We start from the raw sequence: 25,323 nt of genomic DNA, 5'->3' as shown, positions 1-25,323 counted from the left end.
AATTAAAAATCTTTCCTTTCAAAACTAGGTATATATTTAGTAACAAAAATATGTACACCACTTCAAAGACCAATCACAACAGCTTTGGACTATTATATCTATTTGAGCAACAACATCATTGTATAAGTTTATTCGCTTCAACCCACTTCTTAATAAAATTAAGTTTATTCTAAAATTTATTCCTTGTAGAATCCTTCTATGATGTCCTTGTACTTCTCGTATACAACATTCCTTTTGATCTTTAACGTTGGTCCTGAAATATTACATTCAAATTAATAACAAGAATTTATTTATAAGAATACCTTTTGTTGGAGGGCCTGACGAATTTAATAATAGACAAAATGAAGACTCGCTAAATCGAAAATGTTTTTATTTGCATGCCGAATATTTTAATAGAAAATTCTACATAAACCCCGAACTAGATAAAGACTGTACGTACCTATGTACTTCCTAGTTAATAATCGTTTGATATAAAACGGCAATAACGACTATAAGTGATTAATGACTCATAGATAATATCAATTCGTTATTGCTGTTTGTTGTTTCGTTTGTAAATTACCATTTCCTGTTTGAGACATTCTTATTGAGTTTTTTTTTTAAATAATATTTTCATTACTATTCAGCCTAAATGGTCAACTAGCGACTTTCACATCGATTGACAAAATTGGGCGTTTAATTTCAATCGGCTCATTTACGCTCTAGTGATTTTTTTTTAATAATAGTGACAAAGTCTCTACATTTTTGGATTTCAAAATAAATCAGTGAAGCGAAACAAAAATAATACTTAAGTGAATTATACAATAGCTGATCTTAAAGTTAATTTTGAGAATATTAGTAATTAAATATTATAATTATACATTTGTTATGTTACGAGAGTGAAACTCACCTAACTCTCCGGAATTCAAAGAGAAGTCGGCGGGGAGAATAGCAAACTTCTGGATCTTTTGCGCATTCGAAATAGCATGCTTGTTTGCACGTGCAATACCGTCTTCTATAGCCTTATGTACCTGTAATTAAAAATACACAACACAATTTAAAATATCATTGATTTATATTCGATTCATTTAAAATTATACTCTAATCACATATTAATTTCACATCTAAATATTTATTTGTTCGTTAATTCCAAAATATGTAATGAAATGAAAGAATTTCTGAATGTAGGTAGGTTCGAATATAAGGTTGTAATGTATTTTTTACATTAACTTATGTTTTGTAAACTAAACAAGTATTGCTAAGTATTTTAGTGGAAAACACTTACGTCTAAATAAAAATAAAATCTCATTATATTTTTGTTATGAATAAAGTATATTTAATTTGCAATTTTCTAATACTTACAAGTGGATCTTTGGTACGGACAATCTCGCTAATTGTAGTAGCCTTGCTGCCGAGATTCGCCACCCATTTTCTGGTTTCGGTGTCCAATTCATCGAGTGCGTCACCGTTACCGTTGACTTTCGCCTTAAATCAAACAGTTTAAGATTTATGACGCGAGTTATTGTCCGATATAAAACGCTTACCTACATAATTTACAATCATAAACTTTTAGTGTATTAATAAAAAGATTATTTATGTATTTTTTTTATTAATTTCTTTTTTTTAAGTAACAGAAATAATTATTTATTTTATTAAAATAACTTTACTGGGCTAACCTTTAGTGTCAGTAAAATGGAAAGGAATTTTCGTTTGTCTCCAATAAGCACAGCGTATCCGACGTGTAAGAGTTCAGATTGAACGGTTTGCTCAATCAAAACCGGTGCAATGTTCTCACCTCCTGCTGTTATCAATAATTCCTGTAATAAAAATATATCTCAATTAGCCTTAACCTCGAAATTACCTTAAGCCTCTGCTTATCACCTCGGGATAATGTAGTATTTAGATAATCGATGGATTTATTGTTATTAACTAAATTTAGGTATACAAAAAATTTGGTTCAAGGATAAACAGCTGGAGGCACATACTTTAATGTTATTTTTATTTATTTTATCGTAATTATTTTATATTGAATATTGTGTTTTTTGAAACAACACAAAAAGTGTATCATAATTAATGAGATAACTTTGCAATTAAAATGCTCGAAAAGAGAAACTACTAAGATTCTTTTCCGTTGTTTTTTTTGCTTTACATTGGAACTGGTGTTTGCTTTACATTCTATATAATCGGATGTAATCCGAAATAACAATTCAAAAGTTACACACGTCTACGTCAATAAATTATAATAGTTTTGCTTTTTATATATTCCATAACAATAATGTACTATTATGTATGTACTATTATGTATATATGCATACCTTTATTCTACCGGTGATATATAGCAAGTTATTGCTGTCTAATCTGCCGACATCTCCCGAGTGCAGCCAGCCCTCGTCGTCGACAGTGGCTCTGGTCTTCTCTTCGTCGTTGAGATAGCCCATGAACACGTGCCGGCCTCGCATGAAGATTTCGCCGGGACCGTTGATGCTCGTCGAACCGTCGAATTTAGTTTCGGTACCATCGAGGATTTCGCCCGAGGAGTCCAATTTAAATCTGATAAAATATATTAAGTTTTAAATTATGGTTGACTAAATTCGTCCGTTTATTTTGCATGTACTTCGAATATCCGATATAGTAGTTTAGTTTGGATATTAATTAGCAAGACATGTTTATAAGGATAGTTTGCACTCTAACAAACCAAATAACATTAATTTTTACTCGTCGATTGAATATTCTAGAGAAAGTCAAATAAACTTTATTTTTCTGTTTAAGTAGTTGTAGTATTTAATTGACAAAATATACAATCCAATTAAGTCAATTAATTGAAAACCATTTAAGGGTTTCTTTGCGAATTATTGAAAAACTTAATTTACAAACTACTCATTTTTTATTGACCTTGCAATACTGTGTTTACAGATTAATCTTAAAAGACTCAATGACTAACAATAACAGTTTATTGTATTGTAGCAAACATTCATGGTTACTATTTTATTATATAATTTAAATATCTGCGCACTCACTTGGGGTATATGCTGAGGGTATGGGCTCCAGCAGCTTCACTCATGCCGAAGGCGTCCATGATTGGTATATCCAGAGACATGAAAAACTTTTTGATGTCGGGAGAAAGGGGCGCAGCAGCCGTCACGAAGGTGGTGCAGCGGTCCAGTCCGAGGTTATCGCGCACTTTGCTGAACACCAGTGACTTGGCCATTTTGTACCCGCACGTGGTGCCATCTTGCCTGTTACAATAAGTAAGTACACATTAAAGCGGTTGCTTTATTGATTCGAGTAATATACTTTCGAGAATAAAAAGATACAAAAATCATAAGGAAATATAATTTTTTAGTACCGTTTTTTTTTAATCTTCTTTAAATCCATATCCGTAAACAGCCAATAATATTTTGTAATCTATTTTTTTTGTTAAACGTTATATTGTAGAGTGGTCCAAAAAAGAATCTTTTGTGTGCTTACCTCTCTACTAATACGACATTAATTTTATATTTTATAAATTACATTAAATTTAAAGCAATTGCTATCTTAAAAAATACCTACATACTGGCAAGCGATAGAGAAGGGTCACACAACATTAAAAGTAACATCAGCAACATTAGTGCATTATTTTTCTATTAAAAAATGCGACAAAGTCTACAATACTAAGTTACTAAATACAGAGAGATACAATTAGGTTAATGTGTAATTAATAAATTGCTTCTACGACTCACGCTATTTATAAAAATATATCTATATGTAATAAGTATTCATGCAGAAGTAACTACCAGTCATGGCTTAGTATTTAAAATGAGAACTTTATTGACCAATAAAACTATAGAGTTGGAATTGTGAATTAAATATATCTAATGGAAGGAGATATAATATTGAAGCATGAAACCTCATTTCGCTACTGTTTTTATACGTTCTGTTGTTATATCAAAAGGAATATGATTATATAAGGCGATACAACAATAAACACTAGCGATAAATATAAATTAACATTCTTCATAATGTATTATTTTTGTTTGTTAAGGTAATAAAAAAATATTTCAATAATCTTTTAATGCTTTTAGATATTTGAATATTAATCTAATAATTTATTATACTCATAAAGATTACTCGAATCCGTGTGCCAATTGCGTACGTTAAATAATTGTTTTATGTGTGAATCTATTTATAAATACTATAAATAGGGGAAAAAACTACAAAACCAATATACATAACGAGAAGATGCAGCGTGTTCTAGAGAAGGTTTTAGTACATATTAAAACAAGTAGCTGCGCTTCATTATATGAGACAAACGTGATTTCATATTAGTATATGCTCGGAATTTAAGTAAAGTTGCAATCGTTAAACGACATACGGATCGTTAAATGATGTCAAAGTTGGATGTTCGGTACTGTCGCCTTCTGCAGTACTGCTGATGTAGGGTACTGCTCCGAACCCGTAACTTTATATAGTCTACCTTTCTAAATATATGAGCGATTTAAAGGAGAATGTTTTTTCAAACCGAACAAAAAACTCGTAAGTTACAAATATATGTATATATACATTGTGCAATCGAAATAAAAGAGGTGTTAGACGGTACCGTATAAATCTAGAGAATATTTAAATGTCAAAATAAATCGCTACAAAGTTCTCTAAAATTTTGATTTCTTATATATAATAGTTAAATATATGATTTAGGAATAATGTGAGGTAGAGGTTGTTGTGCAAGGTGCTACAGTCACTACTGTGTCTATCAAAAACGGGGCAACATCACGCCACATACCAATACTTAATAATTTCGGCGAGACTGAAGTCTATCGGCAGACCTGACATCCCAGCTGATAGGGCGCTAGTAGAATGTATGGAAGCATATAAGCAAGTAAAATATTCATTCACTAATTCTAAACTTCTGTTAGAAGAGAAGGCCTTGGCTCAGAGAGGGTCGAATCTCTTAAGATCGTATATTAAAAACTTGTTTGGTACAAGTTAAATATTTTGTTTATAAATATGTACAAAGTATTTTTATTTACAATATTGCCTTATAAGATTGATCAACGTGTTAAATCTGCATTAATATGCGCTAGTTTAATTAATAAAAGCTTAATTTTTGTGTACATACCCGTTGATCCTCGCTAAATGGTACTGAGTTCCTTTGTCTTTCGCCCAGGTGGCAATGTAACGCTTCATGGAGCCGCTGGATGCTCCCACTGCCATGATCTTCTCGTGCATTTTTTCCCATACTCGCGGTACCGCTAAGAATCTGAGAGATATAAGATATTAAGTAGAATTTATGCAACGAAAATATACTAAGATATTTTTTTTCGCAGGTCACTTTGTCTTGCATAATATGATAACAGAACTTACTCTCAGTAAAGAGTGAGAGCGAAAGTTGAAATTCTATTTATTAAGATAAGCAAATTTAAGATTAAGCAATCTTGGCCTAATACTTCGAAATTTCATATCAAGTACAACTTTAGGAGGATTATATTAAAGAAATCTTAATATTCCTTTTCATTCGATGACAGTCTTACAGACGGAAAACATACATAATAGATGATATTCTTGTGTTCAAGCCAATTTTCAAATAATTATAATGAAATGGAATCATTGGCCAGAAATAAATTATTATTAAAATGTTAATGGTACCTAAAATTTATACAACGTTAAAATCTTATCATAAATATTTAAATGTTTTGTTTCTGTCCAAAAATTGTTATTTGTATTGCGTATTTTGATTTTAGAATATTTAATCAAAAATAGCACATGTTAAAAACTGGTATCATAAGCGTACTAAAACATGTGGAATAGAATTTATAATCGAAATATCCATTAAATAAACCATAAAGTTTGAGATATAATAAACTAAGGAAATGTTCACATCACAAGTTTTTCAATGATATATATTCAGATGTTATTCATGTGATTTCATTAATGTCATTCATGTCATTATGTTCATTACTTACCTCGTCGGCCGAACTTCTTTCAATGTCTCAACGAGACTTCCCTTCAAGGCATCTGGTTGTGCGAAATACACAGTCACTGCATTTGTCAGTGTCGTATAGATGTCCACCACCTGGTAATAAGGACATTTATCAGCAAAATAACTAGGTAATTTAATTGCTGCAACAGCTTTGCTGTATGTTCATGTACTTAAGACTAAAAATACCCAAAAGTTTTAACAAGCTATCTGGATACTACAAACATATATGCCTATATTAATTAAAATAAAAAAAAAAAAACAAGTTCCTCATATCATCGTATGACACGGGTTTACTAAAGATTAATAATTATAATATGTAAATAGGTAGAGATGATAATATGTCTGACTTATATGACTTTTCATATGTAATTTTATAAGTCATTAAAAAATACACTGGATACTTGTGATACTACAAAATAAATTGTAATATGTATTTTAAAACGTAAACTATAATTTATTAGCATTAAACGATTTTACAATTATAATGTCCATACAATTAAATTATTTTAATAAGGCCATTTTTTGTTACTCCGACGTATTTAAAAATTAACGTGCACTAATAATATGTTAATAGTAAATCCTTGACTAGAATAACAATACATATTGAGTTCCGTGAGAAACTACGCTCCTGTGTTTCTGTTTGTGAATACAAAATACTGAATAAACAAAAAAAGTGTACTTTTTGTGCCTAACTGAAAAATAAACCTACTATGCATATAACACGTTATAAGAAGAGGCAGATCGTTACGGAGTAAGTAGGTTTTAGTATACGACTATAATATTATCATAAATTTAGTTGCGTTTCATTGTTTCACCCGCTTTAAATTAAGACTATTGACGTCACGAGCGTTCATATTACTTCGCAACAGATATAAAAAATATCGCATGCGAACTGTAGAAGTTAAGTTAAGACATTTGTGATATTATAATATAATATTTAAATATTATTTATGTCTCAACAGAATACGAATATCTATACAGCTAGTGGTAAATAATGTTATAAAGTTATCGTTTTAACGAAAGATCCACAATAATCTTTAATACTGTAATCATGATTAATGACATTCATATTACAGGAGGTGCATGTTAAGGTCAAGGCATTGCTATCGCAACACGATAATTATTTATCTTTATTTCTGCGTGTACTTAAAACTTATCGAAAATAATCATGAGACAGATTAATGAAAGTATTATCGATCAATTGTTTTCAAAATAATTCCGGCACATTCCAGGTAATGCTAAGTTTACATTTAGGAAATCTAAACTTTATTTTACTGCAATAGAATTATAGAAAAATACTTTTAAATATCGTACTCCAAAACAGGAAAATAATGAAAATTTATACAAAATAGGTTTAGATTCGATAATACCCGATAAGTCATGAGTAACATGTAAGTGATTTGTAGTTTTTATCTAGAATACTATGTAATAAGTCACATTATTACACTATCGGAAATCAGAAATATTTCCGATTTCAAATAGATTTCCAAGAGCAGATTGTAAGTCCACTGAATTAATTATGACTCATAATTTTTCAGTAACGTTTGTTTAGATTTCTATTTTTAAATAGTCTTTTATAATGTTATAATATTATATACCTTAACATGTTCGATACATGTTAAGGTCTTGTGATCGGTACTCATAGAGTTTTTGAAAATAACTGAGTTGTCCCACTTTTTTGTTATTATGTAATGTATATTGTTTTACCTGAGCAGCGACGTGACTGAGAGGTAAGAAGGAAACAAGACAGTCGTAAGTCGGCCTCAAGTCGCGACATCTTTCTGATATTGTGTACGCGTCCCACGTGAGATTGTCGTGAGAGAGCATCACGGCCTTTGGTTGACCCACTGTTCCAGACTGGAAATAAATTATGTTAATTGTGATTAAAAATACATAGATAACTTGTCAAAGAATTAATAATTTTATTCTAATAAATATAATACAGTCATATTTTTACTTTTTACGCATTGTTGATTCAAAGTTATGAGCCAACATCTTTTAAACCAATAGTTAGTGGTTAATGCGTTATGATTGTTAGATATTTAATTATTATAATGAATATTTAATCCTAATTTGAAACGACAACTCGCATTATCATTAAATACGAATAATTTATTTTGTTATTAAATTTCAAGATATTAAAATTTTAACTATTGATCCCAAGATGTTTAGTTAAAAATTTAAGTCATGTACTTAATTAATGATTGTTATTTTTTTCTTAATACGCTGCGTTAGTAAGTAACATTCCATCGATATAGGAAACCAGCAGATACTCAGTTATGAGAATACTATCTAAAGATTAAATAACAGATAATTTAAAATGTATTAAAATTCATTGTAAAATAAAAATATGAATCATTGTTCTAAGTTTAGGTACATAATTGTTATTTGTTAAGCATGTTAAACGAAAACCTTGAGAGTATGGAGTTTGAACAAACGCAACGGTCGAATGAATGTAGGTATTTATGCCACAGATTATATGCACACAGGGAACAATTACTTTATCCTCTTTTTAATTACAAAATTATAACTTCTTGTAATGCAAATACATTTACATGGTGAAGTTCAAATGATGTAAAAGGCAATTAAAAAATAAATTTGTGACATTTTTAACAGACCACACATACAGATCGGTTCGCATGCGAAGGTCCAAATAATATCAAAAATATAATCTAATTTGTATTTTATTGCTGTTTTTACTTTAGGCGTCATACGCACACTAAGACATTTTGTAAACATGAGCGTCACTCACTCATGCTAATGCACCCTGATAATAATTTAATGTGGAGCGTTAGCGCCTTCGCGAGTGAATAGATCTATGCCACGAATGAAGTAATATTTGATATTCATTTTAATCATCATCGTCATTATAGTAAATATGGTATGATGTATATTATAATCAGATTTTTCGTTGATGACAATCTTATTTTACATCTTATCATACGATGTCATTATCACTTAATTGAGATAAATAATACTAATGAGATCGATTCATTTATTACTTATTTCACTACTTTTAGAATTAAACTATAAAATCGATGAGTTTAAATCGAATATTTATAATCGCAATTGAATTTTATGGCTTCGATTTGGGGAATTCAAATTACTCTTCTTAAAATATAAGATTTGATAAGTCATTCAATAACAAATGACAAGTAAAAGGGTATGCATTTTATAAGCTTCCTTTAATTATAAAAAGAGAAATATACTTACAGTGTAAACGAGTGTGCAGCATTCGTTTACAGAAATAGATTTCAGTATATTGTTGAGTTGCGTGTCCGGCTCTTTAGAACCCATTTCCATTACTTGTTCCCACTGAAAATATAAATAAACTTGTTATCCAAATTTGGAAATTAACTTTATGTGCAGACCTAAGACATCCTTAAACGATAATATTGTATTATATCTGTCACCAGATCGTTCGACAGTTGAACAGTCCCTATTTTAATTGATCAACGGTTGATACAATGCGACTTATTCAAAAGTGCTTATAATGATAATGAAGAGTCAAGTCTTTCATTATCTCTCCATAGGCACAGGCATTGTAAGATGCATCAAGAATTCCGTATTATAATAACATATGTCAAACATAAGACATGTTATTTAGTCCCATATTCGTGTATATTCAATGAATCCTCAAATAATTCGCAGCACCACGAATCATTGCTTTTCGGCAGTAAATTAACTGGGGGCTGATGTTTCTTACCTCAATGTGTAATTTGCTAATAATGGATTTATCTGTTACGAAGAGTCAGTAAATAAGCAATGTTAACCTTCTGTGCCTTTTAAAGTTTATAAAGGCGTTAGCCTCGCGTCTGATCTTGTGTCTCTTATTATATCCAACGGATCATCGCACCAAAATAATGACCCAAGTTATGTATGTAATGGGAAGTAATTCAGAAGGTATTTGCATAAATAATCATTGACTTTTATACCCTAGTGCTTGAAATTCGGTCAGGAGATAATTGGTGGTAATTTTTACCACATGTTGTGATGTGGTTATTAGCACAACTTTTTAGCAAAGCGGAATGGCAGTATTCTTTTATCGTCACAAAATCAAATTCGCTATTTCGTTACTTACGCTGTACACTCCAGGAATAGATGTGTCTACGGGTCCTTCCCATTGCACGATCGCTTTAAGATGTTTTAAGCGACTTTGTATTGATAATATTTTGTCCAACTGCTTCTTATCCTGTACCGCGCAAATGTTCGCCCGTGATGTTTCCAAGCAATGGAAACAGGCCTCCGCGGAATTTGTCGTATAAATACCAGCAGCATATCCTCTGAAATCAAAACATATATGTTACTTATATACACAAATGTCGAAAACAATTTTCGAAACTTGGCTTATCTTGTACGAATTATTGTATGAAATTAGCTTATAATTTTTCAACCAAGAAATATATTATTTAGAACCTAAATAATAAATATTTTTAGTAAAATACTTGAACAAAACTCATTATCTAAATAATTTTGAGATTTTTAAACGTGTGTTATTTCTGTATTATACCCAAAAATGTACTTAAATTGTCATTTACTGTAAGTAAGTATTATCAGTTTGAATATAGGGTCATTGATCGAACAAGATAAAGTTCACGATAAGATATTAATAGTATTTTTTATCAAATATCAAAGTATTCCTAAAATTATATCACATAGATGAAACAGCAAATAATTTAATTAAATGATTCCCCTTGTTGTATAAATATATTTATAAACAATCGAATTTACATAATAAATATGATGGTAATATCGTCCTGGCCAATCTTAAGGAATATCAGTCAACTGAGACATATTCAAGAGTTTGCGCAAACACCGTTCTGTTGATTACCATGAAAATTGGTGCATATTTATAATAAGTATTTTTTTTATGTATTTCGGTGCAGCTCTTATGAGCATCTTTACCGTTAAATTGACTAGCATAATTATAATGTTATTTTTAAACAGTAATGACTGCGGCTTCTGACAGAATGATAGCGGTTTTGCTATTGTCATATAGGTATTATCATATCTCTTAATGGTCTTGGGAAATAAATATTATCAAGCGGTCAAGTCCCGAACTGACTTCATGTGAATGTTGACTTTATTTCTAATCAAGTATATAATTTTCACAAAGTAAGAAGCAATCGTTAAGATCGTAAAAAATTGCAATGTTAATCTTAATCTAACATATCAACAATGCTCTGGACTGAGTTATATACTGAAATAAATTTTTGTACTTATTTCAGATATCAGCGCTCTTTTCTATGAATGAGTCTATAAATAATCTAATCATTAATCTATAAACAATTATTCATATATTAATAATTATACATACGTCATTATTTTATTATTTTTAATAATTAAATACCTAAACTCCGAGTAGCTATTGTGAATTTATCGTCATAAAAACCAATTAACGTTTTAACGAAATCTTTACTCTCCAACTTTTAAGCTAAGGCCACTTGTATGAGGCCTTTATATAAACTCTATTTATCTAATAGAGATAGATAGATCGAGAAATAAAATAGTTTCAAAAACAACATAAGTACATCGCCATTGGTAAATGTAAATTATATTTTCAAAACAATTTATTTTTAAATTCCTATTTATAAAAAAAAATATCGCATGTTCTATACCATTGTATAATTTCTCAGCCATTATTATTTGTATCCAATAATACAAAACTCGCAATATATTAATATCTTACTAATATTATTATGAAATAGCTATTTAACTAAATGATTTATTGTACAATACAATTACCATTTAAAGTCCGTCAATTAATTTTAAACAAAGAATAAGCTCAGTGAATATATACAATAAGCAGCCTTATCTATAAGACAGCAATCTCTTCCAAGCAACCTTAAGGTTACTTAATAATTCGATAAGATTAAATTGCGATATAAAATCCAAACTAAGCACTGTTTGGAATATGTTTAAAACTATATTTAATAAACGAGGAAACGTTTTTTGTTTTCCTAACTGAAGAAATTACACACAAAAATTTATACTAGAAGATGCAGCGTTATATAAGCGTATATCATATATGGTAGATAAATGTCTGAAGACGGTTCAGCTTGTAGCTCATAAAGGTCTATAAAATAATTTTATTGTCTTCGATTTGACCTATATGTGTCAGTACACTAGAAGGCTATGAACGAGGGTCTATAAGGTATACTCACCCATACAGTTATAAATACGTACATATAAAGAGTAGGACATATAAGAGACACTTATTGCGATAATAATACACACGAAAAATATGCTTGTACTCACCCTGCGTGTATGGCAGCAAGATCAGCGATAAACCACTGCTCCGAGTTAAAGCCTAAAATGCACACTGAGTGAAATCGTTCTAGACCTAATTTCAAGAAACCCTTTGCAATCGTACGGACGCGGTCTTGATATTGCCTGAAAACAAATGTTATGATAGAATTATCTCAGAAGTGACATCATAAATGTTCCACTTCTGAGGAGAAAATCCGTGTCTCCTGATAAGCAGAAGATTTTCAGTATCTATTTCTATCAATCAGACAGAAACTGGGATTTATATGCATTTTATCATTATATTGCATTTACGTATCACAAGTTCACTTTTAAAGTTATCTAGGAAACATGAAAAGTTAATTTAATAAAAATAGTTTAAAATATAACGTTATTTATTTAAATATTCTACAGTTTTCAGTATTATACAATATATTATTAATTGAAACATTAATTGCAGATGTCCATGGGCGGTGATAATCATTTTCCATCAGGTGAGCCTCTTGCTCGTTTGCCCCCTATAAAATAAAATAAAAAAAAAGAAGTTTATACTCACTTATAAGTGATTTTATGCCATTTTCCGTCTTTTTTAGTAGCTAAGGCAGTGTCGTTAGGGTACCGAGCGACAATTCTGTTTAAGAGACCAGGAACTGAGACTGGAGGTTCTGCTGCAGGTCCACGTGATCCCATGCGAATTTTAACATATTCTCCGGGTCTGCAGCTTATGTAACTATCACATGGTATAATCTGGTCTGGTCCTAAATATATGAATATTATGTTTAGGATTAAGATGTAGGTATCTAACAAGGTAACATATTTGTAAACGTAGTCCAGTCAAACAGGCATTTTAATAGAAATTTTTAAATTATTGAATTTTGATAACATTTTGTTTGAGCAACTAAAGAGATAGAAGAGATGCCAATAAAAAATTATCTCAGAGAAAGTTTGCAAAAAATATAATTTATTTATTTATTTTAAAATATGATTCTAAACAGTAAGAGATCAAGTATATACATTCGTTCGATATTATATATGAATATGTACCAGCTGAATTTAGCTTGGGATAAAATGCTTAAAGACATAAGTATTTTTTTTTTATTATTGAAGATGTAATAAAATATTATCATAGATAGGGAAGATATTGTAAGATGCTTTAAAAACATCGTTTTACATTTAAATAATGTGTCTTAGTTATATTTAAGTTATGTCACAGGATGTTAGCACTTCATATTCGTCTTTGTACACTGAGAGCTGAGGCCTTATCTAAGTTAAATAACGATGTGTTCCAGTATACACGCACAATTACTAAACAATTAAGCTAGCTTAAATAATACGAATATTGTAAACGCTGGCTGAACCCTACTAGATAGATCAAAATAGTATACCTATTACAGTATTGTACACCTTAAAAAGGTTTTCAAAAAAGTCCGCAATGGTACATGCCTATCTCTCAGGGATAACCCACATTAACCATATTTTCGAAGCGATTTTAAGCAATACAGCATTAATTCTTATCGAATTAAGTACCTAAAATACATTGTGCGTTTAATATAGATTAATATGGGCCTTTACAGCATAAAATTATTTTTCTTTTATTTCATTTAAATTAAACATGTAATTAAAATGAATATTTTCGAAGCTATTACAGATTTAAAATGCAGGGACATAGCGGTTTGTATTGTTTAATGACAAAAAGCTGTGAACTTTATATATGTATAATGACATTCTGTAGTATATTTTGTATCAGTATTGCAACCGTGCGAAGCCGGGCCGGGTCTCTAGTAGATTAATAAAATTGGGCCCCCAGATTTAAATTCGCAACAAGGCCAAAGATATAAAGTGTTCTTATGTGTACCTTTACCTTTACCTTTACCTAGTATTTAAACATTTTATTTAGCATAACCAGTATTTTGTGCAAACAAATATAATTATACATTTAAATGTCAAGTATAAGACGTATAAGACAAATATAATAATACATTTAAATGTCGAACAAAATGATTTGACTAGAACGCGAATTTACTATCTGCAATATTTAATGCAATTGTAGACTACATTATTAAAGTTGGTCTAATTTAATTTACAGTTGGACTCACCATTTAAATATTTTTGATGATCGATTCCGTTCGGGACCTGCATATTGCTCACTTTAACAATATCTTCGCCGTTTTCAACACAGATCTCAGTTGGTGCGGCCTGGAATGAAACCTTTTGTAAATGATATGCTTAATCAGAAAATGTAATATTTATTTCTGCAAATTTGATTAACCTTATCAAGGCTTTACGTTGTCTCCTGCTGCGCTTTATCGTTGCAAACATTGAGGCTTATAAGATATGTGCAACAAACGTTAGGTATTAAATAAGTGCAGGGCAATTATATATCAGTAATAATAATATAAAGATAGAATCACTGGATACGACACAAGTTGATGGTTAATTATGATAATCGATTTATCATTTCGTTTCAAGTGGATCCGTAGTTTTGGAATGACGTAAATAATGACTGAAATTAAAATAAATCTCATCATGTTTAGGTCGGGGTTCGTATATTAAACTTTTTGTAATCTTAAACGACACATTTAATTACAAAATATTCACAGTCATATTTTGGGATTCCTCTTCGATTTTTTTTACTACAATAAAGATTATAAAGTAAAAAGATGATGTCGGCTGTATATTATCATAGGATAGTTTTCAAGAAATAATGGCGTCGAGAAATCTCATTTACTGCATACGAAGTCTTACAATTAGCGAAGCGTTAATTTTATTTATTTTACATTTGCATTAAACACAATTGTATTTTATAATGATTAGAGTAATATAAGTGTTCCCACGGTAATTACATTGTTTTATTGCCAGCGATTATTATTATATACCTTTGTAAAATACAAATCAAGAATTTGGGATTTTATAACCATTTTAATTGTTATCTATATATTTACATTGTAAGTATCAAAGTACTTACTTGTATGAAGAGGGAAAAGGAAACTTATATCATTCAAGGTCAAAAGAAAAAATAATGCCTTTTGTTAGAAATATCCAAATTATATAAAATTAAATTATGCTATATATGTAACTATTAACATAATTTTATACGTCGAATATAAAAAGATAATATAAAGAAGTTTAAGATTAAATTAAATTAAATTGAACAATTTTATAAAATTAATAATAAATATTTACTTATGTGTATTTTTATTTTTCCTTTCTACGGCTTATTTTAAGTGTCTCAAATCCATGATGAATTCTTAGAAATATTTTACTTGTTATAAAATTATTTTTACCAATAATACAAAAAAAAAAAACAAAAAAGAATATTGTTATAGTAGATTTTTAGAACGTTAATTTTTTCCCTCGGAGGAAAACATGAACAAATCCTATGTGTAGTATCCACTACTATAACAAAACAAAAGGCAACGCAACGTTTCGTTGGTGACAGGCACCGTGTATACAAAACATTTATTTTATATTATTAGTAAATTACATATATATATATTTTGTGTTTTACCTTAATCAACAAAAATGTATTGTGTGAGATTATTGTATAATTTATTGATTAGATTATAATTTATAGTAAGATTTAGCTAACCATCATAATTTATTTTCTATATAGAGATGCCGACTTATGAATGTATTATGACGTCAAAAAATAATCAGCCAATAATCCAGCTCATAAACTCTTCCCGGTCACTCGTACCGAAAATGACATTTTAAAGTAATCGCCTTCTTTGATGAAATTTGGCTGACTAAAAATAGCGACTTGGCTATAAAAGTGTGCAGGAATAACAAAGGACGTTTGAAAATAATTACTGGCAACATTCAGCACGTGCACATTGATCAACACGTGATGCAGTTTGTATGTAAAACAATAGAAGACACTTGTGTGGTTTACGCACACAAGGAGTTTAAATATGGCTTGATAGTTTTGTTGCATTTGAAGTGCAATGCTCGATTTAGAGAATTAAACAATTAAAGGCCCATAATATTCTTACCTACTCACAGAGTAAGTATGAACCACAAGGATTCGTCTAGAACGTACAATTAAATATTAACTAATAATATTATGCTATTTTTAAAGGAAAAGTTCTAAAGAGCCAATTCACAGATACTGCATTTATAATAAATGAAGAAAAGTGTGTTTAGCATCAGTTAAAGAGCATTATGTTTGAAAAACAATTCATGAAGCGTCATTATTATTGTGTTGACTTTGAATCTTTTTTGACAACATGTGGTGTCTATTTTAAGTTACTTGCAACGCAAAATATCCCTTCACACCTACATCACACACAATACATACATATTATTTTTTATAAGTATTAAATACATCGCGATAAGACAAACACAGTGGTACGATGTTAATTTCGTTCTATTATTATAAAATATTTTTTATCTTAATCATCTATCTGATATGACGTCAATTAAAGATATTGACGTAAATGCAAAATAATTAAAGGCAGCGGCTTAGCCTAAGTTAATTTAAAAATTAAAAAAATACTTTCAGTTTAAATTATAAATAAAACCATAATTCATTTTCTGAGTTAAATTGAATTGTTTAAATTCAGTCTACATAAAATAAATAAATAAAATACATATATGTAAATAAATAAGATAAAAATCAAAGTCATGGCTCATTAAACAATTATCTGTGACATAATTTAAATTTGTAGCATAATTACATAAACAGATTTTTGTCGTCAAGTCTTAAAGTTGTTATCTATGATTGGTAACAATCATGAAAATATGATTACTGTGTAATGTAGTAAAATGGTTAGGCATTTTGCCTAATTAAGCGTGTCTTATAAACATTGACTATTCAGACTTCTTTCGCCTGTACGTTAAAAATAATAATCAGTTTTTTAAGGAGATAATAGTTTTGTTGTCATTCCTTAAATATGTACTATACTAATAGATAATGTAATTCAACCAATGAATAGGTAAATAAAATATTTTAAATATTGTTATTTTTGTTCATACAGCTACGATAGTATCTAGTTACTTTTATATGTCATATTTTCGCCTGAAACTTACGCACGTATATAAATATTTAATATTGTATTTATGAATTGCATGTGCATAGCACTCTACTTTTATTTTATAAGACAGAGCAAGTTAAGGAATATTCATCTCTCAATAGAATTTTAAAATAGATTAATTTTATGTTAAAAATTAATCTTATTTACTCGGACTTTACTTTTCATAGCATAATTTTAGCTCATAATTAAGTTTAAAACAACTATTTATATCATTAATATTAACATTATTACATAAATTATTTATATATACATAAACAATATTACGTAAATATATTTTCGCAGTTGAAGTTATTAAAAATAAAATTGTCCTTAGCTTGTAAAAAACTCAGTAATGTTGAAATTAGATTGATTCGACTAATGTTCTCATATTAAGTTGACTAAATTTTAACTGTCTTTGTTTACTTGCGTTTGCTATCGTTTTGTTATAAGGCGTGACAATCGGCCACGTACATAAGTGTAAATATTTGGATTTATCAAATATGACAAACCAATAGAAAATAAAAGAATCTAGTTTTAACAAATCTTTGGAACTCGTCATTTTTCCGTCGAGTTCGATTAATTTACCCCTACATACGCTTGGCAGCCAGCGCTATGACCATTTTTCTGTTAATTAATTACCTAATTCGCCCCCTGAAGTGTTGCCCTACTTAAATACTAAGTCGATTATTGCAACTAGGGCGGGTTGCCCTACTTGTAATTGTATTTTCTGTCTCCAGTTCCAATACTACGACGTTATCTATCTATGTACTTTTAATTAGAAGAATCATAAATTATGATACCTACTTGATTTGATAGTTATATATTCTTGACTTCCGGAGTATAAATTATCGAGTGGCTTATGTAAAGGAATTAACTCTATCATTTAAGTATTTTATCTTTTAATGGGTATTGTAAAAATAAAAAAAATAAATGTTAACTCGAATTGAGTTTGTTCTTAACAAATTTGTGTTATTAAGACACGAAACTTGTTATGCTTACAGATGAACTTGTTAGTTTAATGTTATTGAAATTAAGGTATTCGTTCCGTAATCGCGGCTTTCAAGAAAATACTGCATGTTACAACCTAGAATGTTATAAATCGGAGATCAAAAGCAAGTAAGAAGGGTCTCATCTGCCTAAACCTCAGATGGTTGGATATTTTGTTACATTTAAGCTTCAACTGTCAGAAAGCCAAAAACACAACAACAACAGCCAGAGAGCTTATATGGGTACTTCTTGATTAACATAAATCATTGGTCGTTAATGATTAGCGCGCCCCTCTCGAACACCATTACTTCAAGGAACTCCCGGACATTGACCAGACGTGGTCTAGAACTGCTTACATAATATAGATCTGGGCGATGATGAAATCATTATGCTTAAACTGGTAGGACGAGTCCCAAAAAAACTAAAAAATGTAAAATGGGAATAAGTTTATACTATTTTTCATGTAATGTGTATAATAAATAATAATAAGTATAATAAATCCTCTTGAAAAACTATAGACACTTGACAATAAAGGCAGATATCTTGCGTTTGAAGAATCGTCTTACCAGACGACTAGATTATTCCCGCCTGCTTTCAGTACTGCTACAAGAAGAACCATAGCTACCGGCATAGCTTATAAAAAAAACAGACAGAAAGGACCGTGTGCATGTAACTCGGAGGAACGATGGATGTAGTGGAATATTGAGATCAGGGAATGCAAACTTACAGCGTTTGGTCCTCATCAAGATCTCAAAGCGCGGTATGGAAAGGGTTGCTTAAAGCTACTCTGAAGGAGCGAATCACAAATATGGCGCTCTGACAGAGAGAAAAATTAACAAGCTGACGTGGCAGTAGGCTGGTCACATATGTCGCAGGAGCAATGACTGTTGGAGTAGACGTTCTGGAGTATAGACCACGCCTCGGCAAGCATGACATAGGATGCGCTACTTCCAACTAGTTAAAGGGACGATATACACAAAATGGCTGGAAGCAGATGGAAATTGAGAGCTGGCCTGCCATTGAAGAGGCCTATCTCCAGCAGTGGACGAGTATAGGAAGATAACAATGAGACCTGACTGGTTGCGAAAACCGGAGGATCTTTAGGAGCATTGGGAGTATCTCGATTCTAATTATTGGACTACGATTAACCGAATGATATTTTATGAATTGTTTTATCACTAATATAAATCCGCATATTGTATATTTATAATATTAAAATATAACTAGTCTGTTAATTTAGGATTTATTTAGGAAATGCGCAATCCTGATTTATGAAGTATAAGTACTTAAATATATTTTTATAAAGACAAATTATTATTTCTCGGTCAGCGAAGCTATTCTATGAGAAGTTCACTCGACTTCGAGTCGATCGTCTAACGTTGAAAATCTACAGACTTAAAATATTGTTATGTTGTTGTCAATGTCATATAACAATTTTGAGATATCCAGCTCTATGTATGTTTTCCTTTAAAGTATAGCTCCCACATAAGTATGTGTCGTATCCGAGCCTACTGAAGTCAAGAGTAGTTTTATCAAGTCCTTACCTCTCTCATATGATGATTTGTTAACGATCTGATTTTGACAAAAAAACATATTTTTTCGTTTATACTTAACAGTTAATATTTCAATTTAAAAGTAAAGCCTGAAAATGACTCGCTGCGGGGCTAAGGACTTTTTGAGAAGATGGATTACCGCGCTTCTTCTATGCGGTGCAAGCATTTTTCCGTGAAATAAAATATAAATTATAAACATGCCATCTCTACATGAAAATATAGAGGTACTTGTCGGAGTTCGAACCCGAAATCATCAGTTAAAGGAAACATATTGTAACCTCTGAGAGATCTCGAATTTTATAATTATCATTTCCATGAAAGAGATACAGGATTGCCATTAATTTTAAAAAATCAACCTTTTATATAAAAAGTTGTATTATGTTTATCTATGAAAATTTGTACAAACGATATTGCCTTATTATTATAACACTAAACTACTTTTATTGATGTACAGTCAGCATAAAGCAGCTCTCGTAATAAAAAAATCAAATATTTTGTAGATTTTATCTAATTATAAAATAATGGGTTCCTTGTATTTTTTTTTATAATTTCAAGGTGCACAGTACGTATACAAATGAAAACTTTATAATAAAATAGCTAGAAGATTAACATAATATGAATAATAGCAAAAAATCCTTGCAATTATATTACACGGACATATTATAATTTGTCACGATAAGGTATTTTATTTGTGTAAAGGTATTTTCGTTGATTTGCATTAACTTTATTAAATAATATATATAATATATAAAATGTAATAAGAGTTTAGAGATTATACAATATAAACAACTGTGTTGTGTAAATTTCGGCAAAAGCGGTCAGATAACGGGCGTAACGGGTTTATCAGAGGTATCGTTCGACTGACTAACTAGTGACGTAAGTATCTAGCCGCGTGCGCTTTGGACGACCAAAATAGTATGGAAAACATACAACTCAATTAGAGCTAAAGTAAATCCAATATAAGGGTCCACTGCTTTAATTAATTATAATTGTATAGCTTAAAAATGAAAAATAATATTCTTTATATAATAATAGATAAACACTCAACGTACAAATTATAATGTACCAAATTTGTTCGGCATTCAAAACAAATTCTACATGTTTTGTCTAATAATAATATAACATATAAACCGCAATTTTAACACGTAATGTTACGTTTTAATATTGCCTATATATAAGTGTTTCAGGAAAATTGTCTTACCGGTAAATTGCTAGAAAATCCTCAGTGATTTTTTGTTTTATTTACAACACTTTAATAGCACTTTACAATTCACATAATTAAATAAACGTATAGATTTCGAAGATTTTATTGTAGAATATAATAGTATAAGCTTTAAACCGAAATCGAGATATAATACGTTAGGCAAAGACGAGTAGAAAAAGTATGGATTATAAATTTACGGCGACCGCGACGATACAAGTGCGCCAGCCAACTGGCGATTTGCCCTATCACACCACACGACGGTGTAAAGTTCACCATTGGCAGAGAGCTGTGCATGAACAATTTCGAACATCTGTTTTATATCTACTTTAGTCTATTTGACTTTTACACAACACTATTAACAATTTTTATAACGGAATTTGCATACCGGGATCGTGTCGTTTTTCTGTTCACTGTCCGCATCCATGGAGCTGTAGATTTACGGTCAGTACAGACAGACGACCGTGCAGAAGACAAAATGTACGTCGTCTACTCGAGCAACTTGTTTTTCTCCCACTGAAACGCTGATAAACAACTAACTGGCTATGGCTATCAGTGCTTGATAATTGATACGTATTGCTTGAAAAATGAAAATTACTGTATAATATAGTTAATGCATAATCTTATCTTATAAATTTATTAATGCAATATAAGTCGCTTTTAACATACTTAAATTATAAGATAGTGACATATAACTACATATGTGAATTTAAATCACTTAACTTAATAAATATATATTTTAAATTTATTTTTGCGCAACTATGCCAACAGTTAGTATAACTAATTCGAAAAGCACTTTTTTATATGTATTTTTTATTTAATAGACATAACTTTAATTTATTTCAGTGCTAGATAACAATATGGTTCGATACATGTTTGCATGAGTAATGCCGCAAGCAAATTATAACTTAGTTGCAAATAAACAGTTATAAAAACAGCGCACAATTCCTTGGCAACCACTCATCTTTTGTTTTACACTATTTATTTCCCGAATAACAAGTACTGGAATCGTATTATTGCGTCTTATATTTCGCATATTTAACTGAAAAACTGAAACTTCATCAAAATCATTTAACAATACACTCACTAAACCATTATAACATGTACTTGATAAGAACAATTTGGAGTATTCGAATATCAAAATATGGTTTATATATTGTTATTGCTTTGCAGGGATTGTATTATATCTGAAATTAAATATAGCTCTTACTTGTTTTGTATAATTTTGAAAATGCATAGATTACTTGGTATGAAACCTAACCAACGCCTAGCAAAATATAAATTCTTTTCTTTTTAGGATATTGCTCGTTAAATATTTTTTTTATTTTATTATTACGATCTGTATGTAATCAGACGTTTCTAATTATTCACGAAACTGGTTTCGCTATATTCTTATAGCTACCGTACCGTATTGTATTATGAAAATTCCGTCAACGAAAACGAAACGTCACTCTGTTGTTGCTGTTTACTATAAATGTACTATGAGTAAAATAAATAGATATGATTACTTTCTAAGGATTATTCAAATGATTTTATTTTACCTACATTGACAATATTTTACGACATGTCAATGCGTTACAGCCACATTTTTATAAACTTTTATTTAATTTCGCCTGTAGAATGAATCTGAAACACTTCCTTACGCGAAACCAATAGTTAAAATTTTTCACAGACTTTTGGCTCTAGTGACAATACAATCTAGCATGGTAAATTTTATACGTTTTAATAAGGATTAAGAAAAAAAATATTGTTAAAAAAATTACTAAATATTCTCTCCTCTCTCCTAAAATCCATCCCTATTCGATCCATCGACAGTTCTATTTCCTTATAGCTTATATCTTAATATTCATATCGTTCACCCTCCTAATATCGCATTATATAAATATTCCTACCAAATTTTTTTTTGTACTATTTTTGTTGAAACCCATGACCATGAAGTACTAGCGAAAACATAATTAAAGGCGTAACACCACGCCTTATTGCCTCCACCGGTGACAGGAGGGCCGGTTCGTTTTTTACCCAGATGATCGGAATTATGATTGAACGGGGAAATTCTGCTAGCATTCTTGCTGGTGGCACGCGTTCAAGATTTATACAGTAACTATTTTAAATTCATATTTGTATATTCTAAATCAATAGCAAACGCAACAGCGTTTAAGATGTCACTCGCCATATTCTGTAAAGAGATTCTTAGAAGAAGAAGAGATAGTGTCATAAATATGTAAATATATTTTAAGATTGTATTATACCCGATTTGCATTGTAATGCTACACAGTAGTTTTATAGATTTCAAGTATGATTCTTGCGTGAGAAAAAATGATACCTCAACATACATATGTACTTACACGCTGTACAAGGATTGACTTAAAGAATCAGGCAATATTTTTCAGCTGCGGTTACAAAACTGCAGTTGAAAGCAGCGTTTTCCATGTGTCATTCTAATAGTTTTTGTGTTACCTCTCCGTTAGTTAAAAGAACGATGTCAGTCACAACCAGTGAGATAAGCGAGTACACCATGTGAACTTTGACTGGTTGGAGCTTGAAAGATCAAATTTCAAGTAATGTTTCTTCGTATACGTTATAATGTTAAAAACTTTTTTTTATTGCAATTTAAGTTATGTTAGATTTAAATTATTTCTGAATTCAATATAATTAAACATTAATGCCAATTTTATTAATCATGCCAATTAAACATTAATGTTAATGTTTGCAATTAAATACCATTGCAAATAACTTAATACTACATATGTCAACTAAATTACAAATAACGGCAGCATTGTAGTTTTTAATCAATTAAGCCTTTTGATATGTATACGTTATATACATATTGCATAAAACAGCTGCAATAAATGAACTACTCATCAAAAATATTATAAAAGTAACTAATGATCTGATGATTACATAATGAACTGTTTGTTGTGAAGGTGTTAAATATTTTGATTTATCTCTCATTTATAAATTAATTTCATCCATTACCTGATCCTGCGACGTAAAAATTATTGTGTGTGCTCAGTGTGGGCTCCTCTTGATTGGTCAAAACATAAACCCGAAAACTTGGTTTTTTTTTATACTTGTTTGGTTTTGCTGGATCTGGAAGCATTCAGATGCAGCATAACAGGGTGCACTCTGCTCACTCAGGTCTTATGTGTAGATCAATAGGATTGCCATCTGAGAGAGAGAGAGAGAGAACACCTTGATATTTAGTGCAGTACCCTAAACATTGGTGGTTGAGCAAACGGTTGGTTTTAGGGTTCGGCGTCACCTCTGTGTGGGATGCGGAGTCAGTGCCGCCGTAGGCTCGAAGCTGGTAGTTGCGTCCTTCTTCCACTACTTTTTCTTTTTTCCGGAAGAAATTGACCCTTTAACGTCGGTTGATCGGTAGGTAGGCTATGAAATAAAGTTGGCACCTTATGCTAGCGATGTAACTAAAGCTAGCTCCTGTTCTTATGACTTTGTGGTTGCTATCCTGCTTCGAATCGTCTTTTTAGGGAAGAGGCCACGGACCACTTTGGCAGTTTTGGAAATTACGAAATGAACGAGCACCTTTGCCTATCAGACATGTTGGTAAAAAATGTGACTGCTATCGTAGTCATTAACCCAATCATGTGAGACCAAAAATGCAAGTCCAGCTACGAACCGGAAATTTTTAATCGTACAAACTAGGTAATAAAAGGGCGTAGTCATTTGAAATAAAAACTCCTGCAGGAGTTTTTTTTAAATTGATATCGTGCAGGATCACAAATGTTCACTATATCAGGGGGAAGAAGACTTCGGGCAGCTAACAATCAGCTCACGTCGGAGGGGAGCGTTGCGGGTACCGGTTACTTCCACAACCGAGTAAGGAACGTAGGGGAATTAAACAGGAACAAAGTACCATCAACGATGCATGACGTGAGATCCTATGAGCTGCAAGAGAAAGAGTAAGTATAATATGAACGTGCTGAACGTTTTAGATCGCGTTATAATTTTTTTATAAATCACCCTAATAATATAGAAACATACTTTCTGCTATCATATTTTCTCTTAAGGAAAATGTGCAACTAATGTCTTTCGCACTTGGTGATATTTACTTAAAATTATATTGATAATTTGAGTGTTCAATGATAGTCATTACATATTAATTTTGTTGTCAGTATACGTTCTAGAAATCTTCTGCAGTTGTGGTTTCTCTTTCAAATTGATATTAAAATATGCAATGTTCTTTTCATTGGTATTAAGAATTATAGAGAGGATTAGGATTATAGAGATCATGTTGAACTACGACAATGTAACGTATAAGTCCTAAGATACTTACATACTAATAGTTTTATAATACGTGAACGAAAAAGTATAGGTATAATAGTATTATAGTAGATTTATAATTAAGCATATGTTATCAGGATATATAATGGC

General features: G+C 30.5%; 1 protein-coding gene across 4 annotated transcripts; it reads right to left on the bottom strand.

Moving 5' to 3' along the window:
* Positions 1-16: 16 nt before the first annotated feature.
* Positions 17-21,460, bottom strand: LOC125064817 (long-chain-fatty-acid--CoA ligase ACSBG2-like). Of its 4 annotated transcripts, none has more exons than XM_047672064.1 (16): positions 21,320-21,460; positions 14,275-14,374; positions 12,735-12,936; positions 12,191-12,325; positions 10,014-10,215; positions 9,146-9,247; positions 7,640-7,789; positions 5,916-6,025; positions 5,072-5,212; positions 4,736-4,801; positions 2,994-3,212; positions 2,292-2,526; positions 1,653-1,793; positions 1,339-1,461; positions 887-1,007; positions 17-253 (listed from the first exon to the last, which is right to left on the bottom strand). In XM_047672064.1, exons 1-16 carry the CDS (start codon positions 21,356-21,358, stop codon positions 177-179), a joined length of 2,163 nt encoding a protein of 720 aa, XP_047528020.1. In that variant the 5' UTR covers positions 21,359-21,460; the 3' UTR covers positions 17-176. The 4 variants fall into 4 exon arrangements, with proteins under 4 accessions (XP_047528020.1, XP_047528037.1, XP_047528046.1 ...); XM_047672081.1 differs by lacking the exon at positions 21,320-21,460 and adding an exon at positions 20,932-21,170; XM_047672090.1 differs by lacking the exon at positions 21,320-21,460 and adding an exon at positions 14,448-14,470.
* Between the last annotated feature and the right edge of the window lie 3,863 nt (positions 21,461-25,323).

Source organism: Vanessa atalanta, chromosome 1 (genome assembly GCF_905147765.1).
Source record: "Vanessa atalanta chromosome 1, ilVanAtal1.2, whole genome shotgun sequence".
NCBI classification, from domain to species: domain Eukaryota; kingdom Metazoa; phylum Arthropoda; class Insecta; order Lepidoptera; family Nymphalidae; genus Vanessa; species Vanessa atalanta.
This window is presented reverse-complemented; position numbering and strand designations above follow the sequence as displayed.

Bases quoted from the DNA above. Each gene is read 5' to 3' on its own strand.
- LOC125064817 (XM_047672064.1), bottom strand. From the start codon at position 21,358: ATGGATGCGGACAGTGAACAGAAAAACGACACGATCCCG. The intron at 3,213-4,735 runs GTATGTGGCGTG...TTATTGTAACAG, and splicing joins GCCGAAATTATTAAGTATTG to GCAAGATGGCACCACGTGCG. The intron at 1,008-1,338 runs GTAAGTATTAGA...TTTTAATTACAG, and splicing joins TCCGTACCAAAGATCCACTT to GTACATAAGGCTATAGAAGA.